Source organism: Elaeis guineensis, chromosome 1 (assembly GCF_000442705.2).
Source record: "Elaeis guineensis isolate ETL-2024a chromosome 1, EG11, whole genome shotgun sequence".
NCBI lineage: Eukaryota > Viridiplantae > Streptophyta > Magnoliopsida > Arecales > Arecaceae > Elaeis > Elaeis guineensis.
The window spans coordinates 148,581,295-148,592,630 of NC_025993.2; the positions used below are offsets into that span (position 1 = coordinate 148,581,295).

Sequence of the window (11,336 nt, forward strand, 5' to 3'; positions counted from 1 at the left end):
TTCTATATTTCTAACCTGAGCATTGACGTGCCCCATGGAAGCCAACTCCAATAGGGACTTACCTTACAGGTTCAGCCATCATCATTTTGCAGTCACTGCCCGACTCCAGCCTAGCTGACTCGAGTCAGACATTTGCAACAACTGAACAGATGAGGAGAAGATAAAGAATGGGAATCTAATGCTGTACTCGTTGACTCCTTGATAGTAGTGGATTCTTCTTTAATCCAGGAGACCTTTTGATCTTTGGATTCATCCTAGGCTGGAAAGAGGCTTGTTTGCTTGAGTAGAGCCAGAGGTGCTATACATTCTTTTTTTTTGGATAAATTATGTTCCAAGTCCCTAAACTAAGTTGGAATTTTTTAAGTGGTCCCTTAACAACAAAATCTTAAATTTTAGCACTCCAACTATCTGAACCGATTTAATGTGGCCCTCAGGTACGATTCTAGTGGTTTTTTCTCGTTGGAAGTTCCATGTGGCAAACTCCTATGCTTATGTGGAATAAGTTTTGTTTGCATGGCTCAAATCAAAGCTGACATGGCTTTAAAAAATTTGAAAAATAATGATGACATGGCTCATCTTCTTCCCCACTATCTTTTTCTCATCCCAAAACTCTAATAAAAAAAAAGAGGGAAAGCCCTCTTCCCTCCATGGCAGATGAAACAAACCACTACGATGGTGGTCCAACCTCCTCAACCCCAGAAGCCCGCTGTGCTGTTGGCTGGGCCGGCTGATCACCTTGCTTCGTCAGATGTAGCATTTTGGGACAGCGCCCTCCTCAGCCATGGCACTCCGGATGTCATCGATGGTGGAGATGTTTTTAAGGGAGCCATCGGTGAGGGCCTGAATGGCAGGGGATCCGGATCCCGATAGGTAGGTGGCGATCAGAATCTAGATGCCGCAGTACGCGAAGACGGCTCAAGCATTGGTTGGATCAGTGGTGATGGCCTCGATCGTGGCGGCGGCATGCTCACAGATGCTAAGGGAATTGGAGTTGAGGAGGCGGAGGCAGGGGCCGAGTCCGCCTCCTCGAAAACAGCACGACGGGAGACGTCAAAGGTAGTGGCGAGGAGGGAGACGGCGGTGACAGCCTGGTCACAAATGAGGAGTGGGTGGAGGGGGTTGAGGAGGCAGACGAGGAGGGGAGGTCGTCCTCGACGGTGACGATGGGGGCAAGTTTGGGCAGATTGGAAGCGAGGAGCTGGATGAGGGAGTCGAGGGCCTTGTTCTTGAGGTCGATGGAGCTGATCTGAAGGTGGGTGAAGAGGTCGCAGACGAAGAGGACTAGGTCGGCACGGGAGGCAGAGGGACTGGGGAGATGAAGGATGATGGCGCCAGCATTGGGGAGGTGGTGGAGGAGGAGGAGGAGGTCGAGGTCGTGGAGGTGGAGTGAGAGGGCAGAGGTGGCGATGCCGAGCTCACTCTGAAGGAGGAGCTTGTCGGCAGGGAGAGAGGGGTCAAGGCAGCGGGTGAAGAAGGGGTGGAGGGAGTGGAGAGTGGATACTAGGGGTGGGAGGAGATTGACGAAGAGGGGGTTGGCCGGCCAATGGGGAGAGCTAGCGGCATCAGCAAGGGAGGACTGGAGGAGGGAGAGCTTGGAGTGGAGGAGCCGCCACCGGCCGACGAAGAACTTGACAGAGAGCGGCAATGAGGAGGATAGGGAGGAGGTGCTAGAAGAGTCTAGTATATATATTTTCAGCCACATCAGTGACAACCAAGTTTGATTGTCCATGTCTACATCAAATTTTGACAGATCAAATTTTCGATATGAAAAAATGGTATCATATCTGAGAGCAACATTAAACCGATTTAAATAGTTAGAAGGCTAAAATTTAGAATTTTGTAGTTCATGGACCTCTTAAAAAAATCCAACTTAATTTAGAGACTACGAACTTTTTTTTTTTTTTTTTTTTCTGAGGTTCCTGATAGCTATGACGGCAAACACGAACCCTTTGCGAAACAACGTAGACCCTGAGACTTGTCCAGGTTGCAAGAAGGGACGGAGGAATGAGGCCTATCTGGTAGAGGTAGCGGAGGAAACCTCTTCTTCCGCCGGCAGCGGCGGTTGTGAGGCCATGGACTTAAAGGACTAGGAGTGCTGGATTACAGAAAGAAATCGAGAAGATTCAAGTCAAAAGATCCTTATCCTTCCAAAACATCCTTATCCTTCCAAAGAACCTCATCCGCCTCTAGTGGACCGCTAGCGATGTTCCAACTCCGTGTCGGGCTTTGATCGGATCAACAATATATCCAAACCCGTCTAAAAAGATAAATAAACTCTATATTTTAGATCCAAATTCAGTCTGAAAAATTTCGAGCTAGCTCGGCCCAAAATCAGCGATGGATTTCGGGCCCTCTATCATATTACCAACCCTATGCGGTGAAGGCAGCAGAAGCGGTGATGGCGACCGTTGCAGTTGGGAAGGAGAGGCTGGAGAGCGAAGATTTGGATTGTGGCGCCAAAATATCCATGTCGCACTATTTTATTGGCTTGGTGTATTGTTGAGATGGTACATCGGGTGTCCGGATATAATTTCTCCAGCTCATAATCAACAGCGTGTCACAGTGGATGCCAATTCAGTAAAATTCGTGGAAATTTTAGCTTAAAAAAAAGCCAAAATAAACAATAACAACATGAGACAGTTACGACTAAGCCCCCAACTAGGATAGATAACTTACATCGGACATTCCAACCTGCCGCCCTCACTTTCTCGCCCGCTTCCTGGAAGACGCTGTCGGCGGCTTAGCAGGCGCTGCCTCCGCCTCCTCCCTCGCCCTCTTCGCCAGCGTCGGGTTAGGCTGAGCCACCACCCTCTTCGGCGGCCTCCCTACGCTCCTCTTCCCCGGAGCGCTCGGCTCTGGTGTTTTCTTCGCGTAGGTGGCGCCGCCTTCCTGGCGGGAGCCCTGGTCTTTCCTGTCTCCTTTTCCCCCTTTCTTCTGCTCCGCTCCTCTTCCGCCGCCCTCGGAGGAAGATCCCTTCAGCGTCTCCAGAAACGTCCCGTTGGACGAGGGCGAGCTCCGCTTAATCCGGTTCAAGAAGCTTGCTGAACTCCGCTTCTTCTCCACGGACGCGCCGCCGCTCTTCTTCTCCGCCTTAACCGCCACTTCCGCGACCGGTGTGCTCTCCACAGGCTTGGATTTGTGGCTGGGAGTGGTGTTCGTGCTCTTTCCCACCGCTGCACCTCCTTCTCCTCCTGCTCTGTTTCCGCTGCGGTTCTTGTTGGTCCTCAAGCCTCTTGTCGCGGATCTTTCTCTGGTATGACTCTTCTTGGCGCTGAGGTTTTGCTCTTCCCTCTCCCGCTCCTTCCGATCCAAATCATGCTTCTCGTCCCTCTCCTCCTTCTTGGCTTTGTTGGAGATGGAGCTACGCTTCCGGCACGCGATTATGGGAGCTGAGGAAGAGGGCTTCTCAGGTAACGAGTCGGCCAGGTCCAGATCCTTCTTGAGCTTAGGCACGATCGGCTTCGGCTGAGGGGGAGGCGGCAGAGGCGGCGGCGCAGGCTCCACCGCTGCGGGTGGCGGTCGGGCCAGCTTCTGGATGGTGGCGGCCATCTCCTTGGCGACGAGTTGCCGGAGATGAACTGCCGCAGTGGACTCGGAAGAGTCTTTCGGGTAGAAGACAATGGCATTGTTGCAAAGGAGCAGTAGATCGCGAAAGAACTCCACGCTTGTATACGCCCTCCCGACTCCGCGCTCCAGCTTCGCTCGCACCATCGCAAGGTCCACGTGTTGCCGTATCACACTCCGGTATCGACCACTTTCCTGAAAATTACTCAGAAAAAAATATTGCTAGTACAATAAGCCAGTGATTAAATAAAGCAGGATTGGGAGAGTTTTAAACGTAACCCACTGCTCTCTATCCCGTTACGTTTCTTAGATGTAAGACGTCTTAGATGTACCGGTGATCGCGCACAACTACCAGGATCTACTCAGTTTTCATACGGACACAAATGAGATCTCCCCCAATAAGCATGGCTGTCCCGATCAGAGGCACATAACCATTAGAAATTATTGCTTGGACCACACTCAAGTAGAACAGCCAGATCCGATAACACGCCACATTAACCCTTGTGTTTCACGAATTTCCGATTGCACGTTATCTACCATGCACGTGCTCCAAGATTTGTGCTGGTCTACCTGGGAGGGGTCCAGGCAATAATTTCTCCATAACCATTCGATTCGATCACAACAACCAGCCGTCCTTTAAAGTTGGCCACATGAAAAAGTCCGTCCATGATTACAAGCAAACTTGCTTGTAGCGAAAATCCAAGCTCGATTTACCAAGGGCTCCAGATATCAGGTCCCAGCGAAAATATAACGGACTGTGACGGACAATGGGAAAAGGTCTTTGTTCAACAACATGGTTTGCTCGACTACGTGGCAGCACCTGATTGCCCACGGCAACAACGCCGCCGCTAAATTGATTTCTGCCACGTAGACAGGCTTATCTTTCATCTGGGTGAGAAGCATAGAGCCCTTCAAGCATGAGAAGCTGGGAACCGACTATTAGGTGGAGCCATCGCGTTTCACACACAACTTGGCAATCATCATCGTTAACGCTCATCTCAAACTTCGAAGTGTAAACAGCGAACCTGCAACCGGTAGCCCCTGGAGGTCAACATGGTATTAGAAGTATCTTTATAAACACACGTGTCTGCTCAACATTGCCGTGATCTCAATCTGACGGTTATGTGGTTCATATGACAATAGGAATCAAGAAGGAATTAAGACAATCTGTCACTGCTTGGCTTAAGTCGATTAAAACTTCAGGACAAGACCGAGTCACGATATTATAGGTTCAAATCAGATATTGCAATATCGCGCGTTAAATCCAACGATTTTCCGATGTATCTTTGGGAAAGTGGAAACCACAACATATGCTTCTCCTAAAGGCTTGGTACCTCGCGCACGGAGTACAGTCAATTTTACTTTCTTTACGGAGAAGGCATTAGGAATTTCTATTTATCGGAAAAAATCACGCGATAAATTGAAAATACCTGGCTCTCGAGCCGGCGCTCGAAAACAGAACCGAACTCGTGACACCGGATAATCTCGAGGAAGGACACCAACGGCTGTGATTCAGTGGCTATCCGCTTGGCGATGAGGGAGTCCTCGTCCGCCTCCTGCTCGTCGCCGCCGCTGCTACTGGCGGACGCCGCCTTTCCCCGCCACCCCTTCCGCCGCCTCGACAAGCTGGCGGAGCTCTGGACGTCGCTGCTCTCCTTCTCCCCCTCCGCCTCCGCCACGCCACCCTTCGACTCGGCCACCGACTCGCCAGACTCGCCCGTCTGCGGCCGCGGAAGGTCAGCCTCGGTCGCCGCCTCGCCCTTCGCTATCGTGTCCGAGCTGCCGTTGTATGACCCTTCCCCAGCGGCCTTCTCGCCCCTACCGGCGGTCGGATCGGCTTCGCCTCCGCCGGATCCCGGATTCTCTTCCGGCTTCCCGTCCTCTCCGCCGGGTTTTCCCTCATCCTTCGGATTTGTCGAGTTCGACTCATTGCACGACCCGCCGGAATCTCCGCCGGAGATCCGATCTCCGGCGAACGACCCCGGCGTAGATCCCGGCGATCCGCCCACTTTCGTATCGTCATCCTTCGGATCCTCCTCTCGCTCGCCGGCTACCGTCTCCCGCAGGCTCCGTTCTTGCTCCTCTTTGAGCTTTTTAACCTTTAATTCCAGAGACCTTAAAAAACAGAGAAAAAAACTAATCATATCCAATATCTCAAACGTCGTAAGCCCAAAACCGTCGGATTCCCATCCAACGGCACAAGAAAGATTACCCCAAAAAATGCCAAAAATAGAAAGAAGACGAGGGATGCATTTCTTTACACGATCGAAAGATCGTATCGTTCGACCTCCCGCCGGAGCTCGGCCACGCGGAGCTTCCGGAGCTCCTCCAGCCAGGGGACTTCCGCCGCCGCCGAGTCATTGCCCGCGGCATCGGCGCCACCGTCAATCCCGGCGGCGACGGCGAAGCGGCGTTGGAGGTCCCGGTAGCGCTGGCGGCAGTTTTGTGGGGTGAGGAGGTGGGAGAAGGGGCTCCGGGCCTGGACCTCCATGGCGACGGAGTCCCAGCTCCGGGTGCCATGGCGGTTAACGGCACAGGCGAGGAGGAGCTCCTCCCACGTCCCCCAGATCTCGCGCTCCTGATCGCCCGATCTCGCCATCGATGATGCTCATCTTGCAGCCTCCATCGTCCTCTCGTCGCCTCCGCTGCGAGACCTAGGGTTTCCCCCCTTCTTCCTCCCCGTTTTTAGGCTTTGTTTTCGTTTTTTATTTTTTTCCTTTTTTTTTTTAATTTACGGTTTATTTTTTCCTCCTTTCTTTTCAACTCCCCCCGGCTCTTGCTTGGGCGTATGTAAGGGATCGTTCGAGAGTTAGCGATATTTCTTTCTTATGACGAAATTACCCCTGTATGGTATGAAGAATTACACGATTGGTCAAGAGTTTTATGCGATCCAGGGAGGCAATGTGCTGTTTCGGTGTTTCCTTTATTTATCGTTTTTGTTTTGGGTTTGGTAAAAGTAAGGAGAAATGGTTTAGAGTAGTAGGATGCGATTTACACCGTCCTATCCGTGGATCTATACGGTAGGCCATTGATTAAAGATGAATTTATCTAGGTAGATCCGTTTGGAGGTATAGAACAGAGAACACCTGAGACAGCAAATCAGATTTTGACAAAGCTAGTTGTTGCTTGCCCAATATTTTATTTTTACCTCAGAAGTTTTTTCTGAGATTGTGTTGCTGAAAATTATGGATATCGAAATTGTTATTATACCTAGTGTACTTCGTGAGTTACTTGAATCTAGCTCCAAGCAAACTTTGGATCCATAACTATTGTGGTTGGGATATTATTACTTGTGCTGTGGAGAGTGTTGGGTTATTTAGATGTTTGCACTTGATCAAAATTGCTTATGTCGATGTAATTTGAATGTCACCGAGGAAAACATAGTTCACAGGTGATATTGTCCTTGCTTTGCACTTTTTTTAAGTATCCTTTATCATCAAAGATGCCAATGTTTCTAGTGACACATGCCAGGATGTTTCTTAGCTCAAAACACTTGTCACTAGCACGATAATGACCATGTATGCAAAACTGGAAAAAATTACAAATTTCTATGACAAAGCCGTAACATGTTCTCTCTTTCTTCTTTTTGGTGACTGTTACAATGATATCATGGATACCTCGGATTCATATCTGGAACGTAGATTTGGAGGCATGTCGAGCCATATACTTGCTGTGAAGAGATATGTTGAGCCACATGCTTACTATAAGGAGCTATATCTGTGCTGATATGAGCTATCCTTATATGAGTTGAGCTATCCTGAGCTTCATTTATGCTGATAAGAGATATCCTGAGCCTTATTTATTCTGAGAAGAGCTATTCTGAACCTTATTTATACTGAGCTGAGGTATACTTGGCCATTTCCATATCAAGTTAAGGTATTCTATATTTAGTCATCTTTATATCATGGCAACTATCCACACCATGCAGAAAAAGCTAAAAGCAATAAATACCCCCACATGGAAGTATATATAGGCTAAAATCTCTTCACACTTTCAGCTCCTGATTAACAGCTTATGCAATTAATAGGTGGGACCTTCATGTACCATGAGGTGATATCACTCACCTAACTCAAGAAGGTCAAAAGATCAGACACGATCTTCGAGGGTATTCAATGAGGATATTTAAATTCTCCACTCAATATATTGTCAGTAATGACCTCCTCACTCTATGAGAGTGATTAAGGGTTGGATTATCTCATTCATAATGGCATATGCAACGGTCCTATAATCTCGGGATCGTACAATCATATAGCTGTTTCATCAGTTATTCGACAGTCTTCTATATAAGCAACAAAAGCTCTGAGAATCAAGATAAACCACTCAATCTTTCTCAAAGAACTCATTGCTGCTTCATTGTTCTCTGAATCTGACTTGAGCATCGGAGGGTCCTCACCGGAGCCACAACCTTCGATTTCGACTTATTTTGTAGGTTACTCCAGCACCAGCAATCCTACGCGAGGCTTAGTCACCCTCTCTCCGATCTCGATCGATTTCAACAGCAACAGATAGAGGAAGGGTCTATTTTTATATCATGCCACCAATGAAAACCACCACCAAACAATCGAGGCAATCTTTTACCCCTCGAACTGCCACTGATATCAGAGAAAATCATGCATCGATATCACAACAACCGACCCCTCCACATAAAAGAGGACTCAGGCCCATTTTTGGAAAGCCAAGTGAACATGAGATGGTGCCACACAAAGTTTCTTCATGGTGTTCCAATGATGCCTCTTCCAAAAATAAAAGAGCTCGTGCCAGTAGCGAGGCCCCCGCATCGCCATCACCACCAGCACCGCCATCTCTATCGGCCACGAAGATAAGCATAGATCAGTTCAATGCACCAATCTAGCAAGTATACATCTGGACCGCTGTGATCTAAACAATGCGGCGGAACAATGATGCGCAGTGGGAGACGCATCTTGCTCCCACACCTATGCCAACCCAGACTTCTATGGCGCAGTGCTCGCCATCTACATGTAATGAAGATAGGAGAATCAATAAAATAGGGAAGGTGATTACAGAAATCTCTTGATTTCTGAATTATTTTTGCCTTCTGGTCTGTGTTCGAACTTTAAATTTGAATTTTTGACATGATTCAAATAAGAAAGGAGGAGAGAATTGTCAAATCTAGAGAAAAAAAACTTTAATTTCTTTGCAAGCTCATTTGCAACATCTCCAATGTGCTAGATGAAAGTCTGTTTGAGAGCCTCAAGAACAGGAGCTAACCTTGTATCCAATCGAAGCTCTTTATTCGCTCTCTCGAGACTAAAGAATTATGAGAGGCACTCGTGGCCGAGGCTGACCATGCACGGGAGTCCTGGACAATGGATCATTTGAGAAGACCCCTCAAAAAGGTAACAATAATAAAATAAAATAGTTTTTGCATATTTATCAGACATGGGCTAGGATGACGTAGAAGTACCGAGCGACGACGAGCTCTATCTTTGCTACTGTTTCGCTACTCTGCCCAAAGGTTGACCTACTCTTTTTCTCGCCTTCATCTACACCAAACTCACCCTGGATCCGGGGGTCCAAGGTCACCTCACTCGTCCGACACCCTTAACGATGGCGAGCCTCATCTGATCTATGGGTTTGAGGCCCTTCCACGCATATGTTACACCCGTAAATAGCGTCGAGGTCACTTATGGATGGATCCAAGGCCTCCATGCGAGCAAAAGGCCGTCCCACTTTGAAGGCCTCCAATTCTTAAACAGGAGGTTAACCTCATTCTTAAACGAAGGTAAAGGCCTCTGTTCTTAAATACGAGTGTCAACTCCATACCGACCTACTTTTTAGTAGGTGAAGGCCCTTGTTCTTAAACATGGGTATCAACTCCATGCCGACCTGCTTTTCAGTAGGTGAAGGCCCTTGTTCTTAAATACGGATGTCAGCTTCAAGCCAAACCTCATTCTTAAACAAGGTTAAAGGCCTTTGTTTCTAAACGAGGGTGGATCGAAGCTCTTTCTACAATCAAAAATGTGACCGAACTACTCCATGTTCTTGAACAAAGGGGACAGAGCTGCTCAAGCTTGGTTGGATTTCTATGTCCCAGTTTTTCTAGCATGCCCATGCACCTCTGGTCTCGAGTTCGGCTAGGTCGACAGCCACGAGCTCCCCCACATGAAAGCCGAGCTCGATGGAGCCAAGCTTTTGAGGCTCCAAAGCTTCTCTGAGCTTCCTTGCACGCGTTCATGTGCGGTCGAGGTCACCAAATCCACGGCCATAAGTTCTTCTCCACTTGCACTTCCCCTCTTCCTGCACCTAGTTCATTGGATCCGAGCTCCTCTGCTCGTGTATTCCTACTTGCATCGAGCTAACCCCAGATCTGGGGGTCCGAGGTTACTGCTATCACTCCTCTTCCCCGACGGCACCTCTGATGGTGCCAAGATGCTCACTCATGGGATCCCCTCCGTGCTCCCCAAGAGCTCCTTCGAGTTTTCTTTGTTGGGCTCTAAGACTGCTATTTTTGCACGTTGCTTTTGACAGCATCACCTCATCCAGATATGGACTCCAATGTCGCATAAGCGGGAAGGTCAGTTTCTCCGGATCAACAAAGCTCAGGGCCTCCACACATACGCAGACCTTTGCACGAAATGTAGGCAATGTGAGCCGAGTTTTATGCCAATCTGAGGTAAAGCATGCAAATCCGAGCTAAAATCTATAGATCCGAGATAAAAGCATACAGATTCGAGCTAAAAGTATGTGGGTCCGAGGTAAATCTATAAATCTGAGATCCGAGGTGAGATCATGCAGATCCATGATGTAGGCCAATTTGAAGCAAAATAAGCCTAAACTGAGATAAATAATAGGAGTCAAACAAAATCTAAAAGCTTCCAAACAGAGCTCACAACTCTCGTAGTAAAAAGCTTTCAAATCTTATTTATTATCCTACATTATTTTTTTTTGAACAACAAATCTTCAAATACTTAAGCTAGAGTGGAGGTCGGTCCAAGGCCACAACAATGATGTGAGATCTATGTCATCAGAGAGATGACTTTTCAAAAAATTAGCCTCAAAAGGTCAACATCACTAAAAAGTCAACCTAAGCAAAATAGGGTAATATCAGTTTAATCACCTATTGTTTCAATTGAAAAATCAAAAAATCTAGCTAAAGCTGGTCTGACGAGTCTTCTCATCTTTTGTGTGCAGGTTCGTAACTATGAACCTCAGACGGAGCCCGTCGATCTCTATCCGGATCAGCTCATCGAATTTTTCTCCGAGCCGTACTCCTATGGAGGACAACCTATGGGACCTCCACAGTCCGTCGAGTTATCTCCAGATCTTTCAATCCATCAATCTCTTTTCGAATCAGCTCGTCAAATTTTTCTCTGAGTCGTACTCCTACGGAGGATAACCTGTGGGACCTCTACAGCCCGTCGAGTTATCTCTAGATCCTTCAGTCCATCGATCTCTATCCGAGCCAGCTCGTCGAGTTTTTCTTCAAGCCATACTTCTGCGGAGGATAACCTATGAGACCTCCACAGCCCATCGAATTATCTCTGGGTCCTTCAGCCCATCAATCTCTATCCGAACCAGCTCGTTAAGTTTTCTTTCGAGTTGTACTCCTATGGAGGACAATCTATGGGACCTCCATAGTCCGTCGAATTATCTCCAGGTCCTCCAGCCCATCGATCTCTATCCAGACTGGCTCGTCGAGTCTCTCTCCAAACCGTACTCCTGCGGAAGACAACCTACGGAACCTTCGCAGCCCGTCAAGTTATCTGGATCCTTCAACCCATCGATCTCTATCTAGGCCAACTCATCGAGTT

General features: G+C 48.1%; 1 protein-coding gene across 2 annotated transcripts; it reads right to left on the minus strand.

The window, feature by feature from the left end:
• Positions 1 to 2,573: 2,573 nt before the first annotated feature.
• On the minus strand, positions 2,574 to 6,338 carry LOC105061234 (uncharacterized). Of its 2 annotated transcripts, none has more exons than XM_029260746.2 (3): positions 5,777 to 6,338; positions 4,995 to 5,679; positions 2,574 to 3,759 (listed from the first exon to the last, which is right to left on the minus strand). In XM_029260746.2, exons 1-3 carry the CDS (start codon positions 6,082 to 6,084, stop codon positions 2,701 to 2,703), a joined length of 2,052 nt encoding a protein of 683 aa, XP_029116579.1. In that variant the 5' UTR covers positions 6,085 to 6,338; the 3' UTR covers positions 2,574 to 2,700. The 2 variants fall into 2 exon arrangements, with proteins under 2 accessions (XP_029116579.1, XP_010943521.1); XM_010945219.4 differs by having other exon boundaries at positions 5,826 to 6,336.
• Positions 6,339 to 11,336: the final 4,998 nt, after the last annotated feature.

Coding starts and splice junctions, on each gene's coding strand:
- LOC105061234 (XM_010945219.4), bottom strand. CDS start 6,163: ATGGCGAGATCGGGCGATCAGGAGCGCGAGATCTGGGGGACGTGGGAG. Junction 5,680..5,825: donor CGATACGATCTTTCGATCGT/GTAAAGAAATGC, acceptor CTGTTTTTTAAG/GTCTCTGGAATTAAAGGTTA. Junction 3,760..4,994: donor AGCGCCGGCTCGAGAGCCAG/GTATTTTCAATT, acceptor AGTAATTTTCAG/GAAAGTGGTCGATACCGGAG.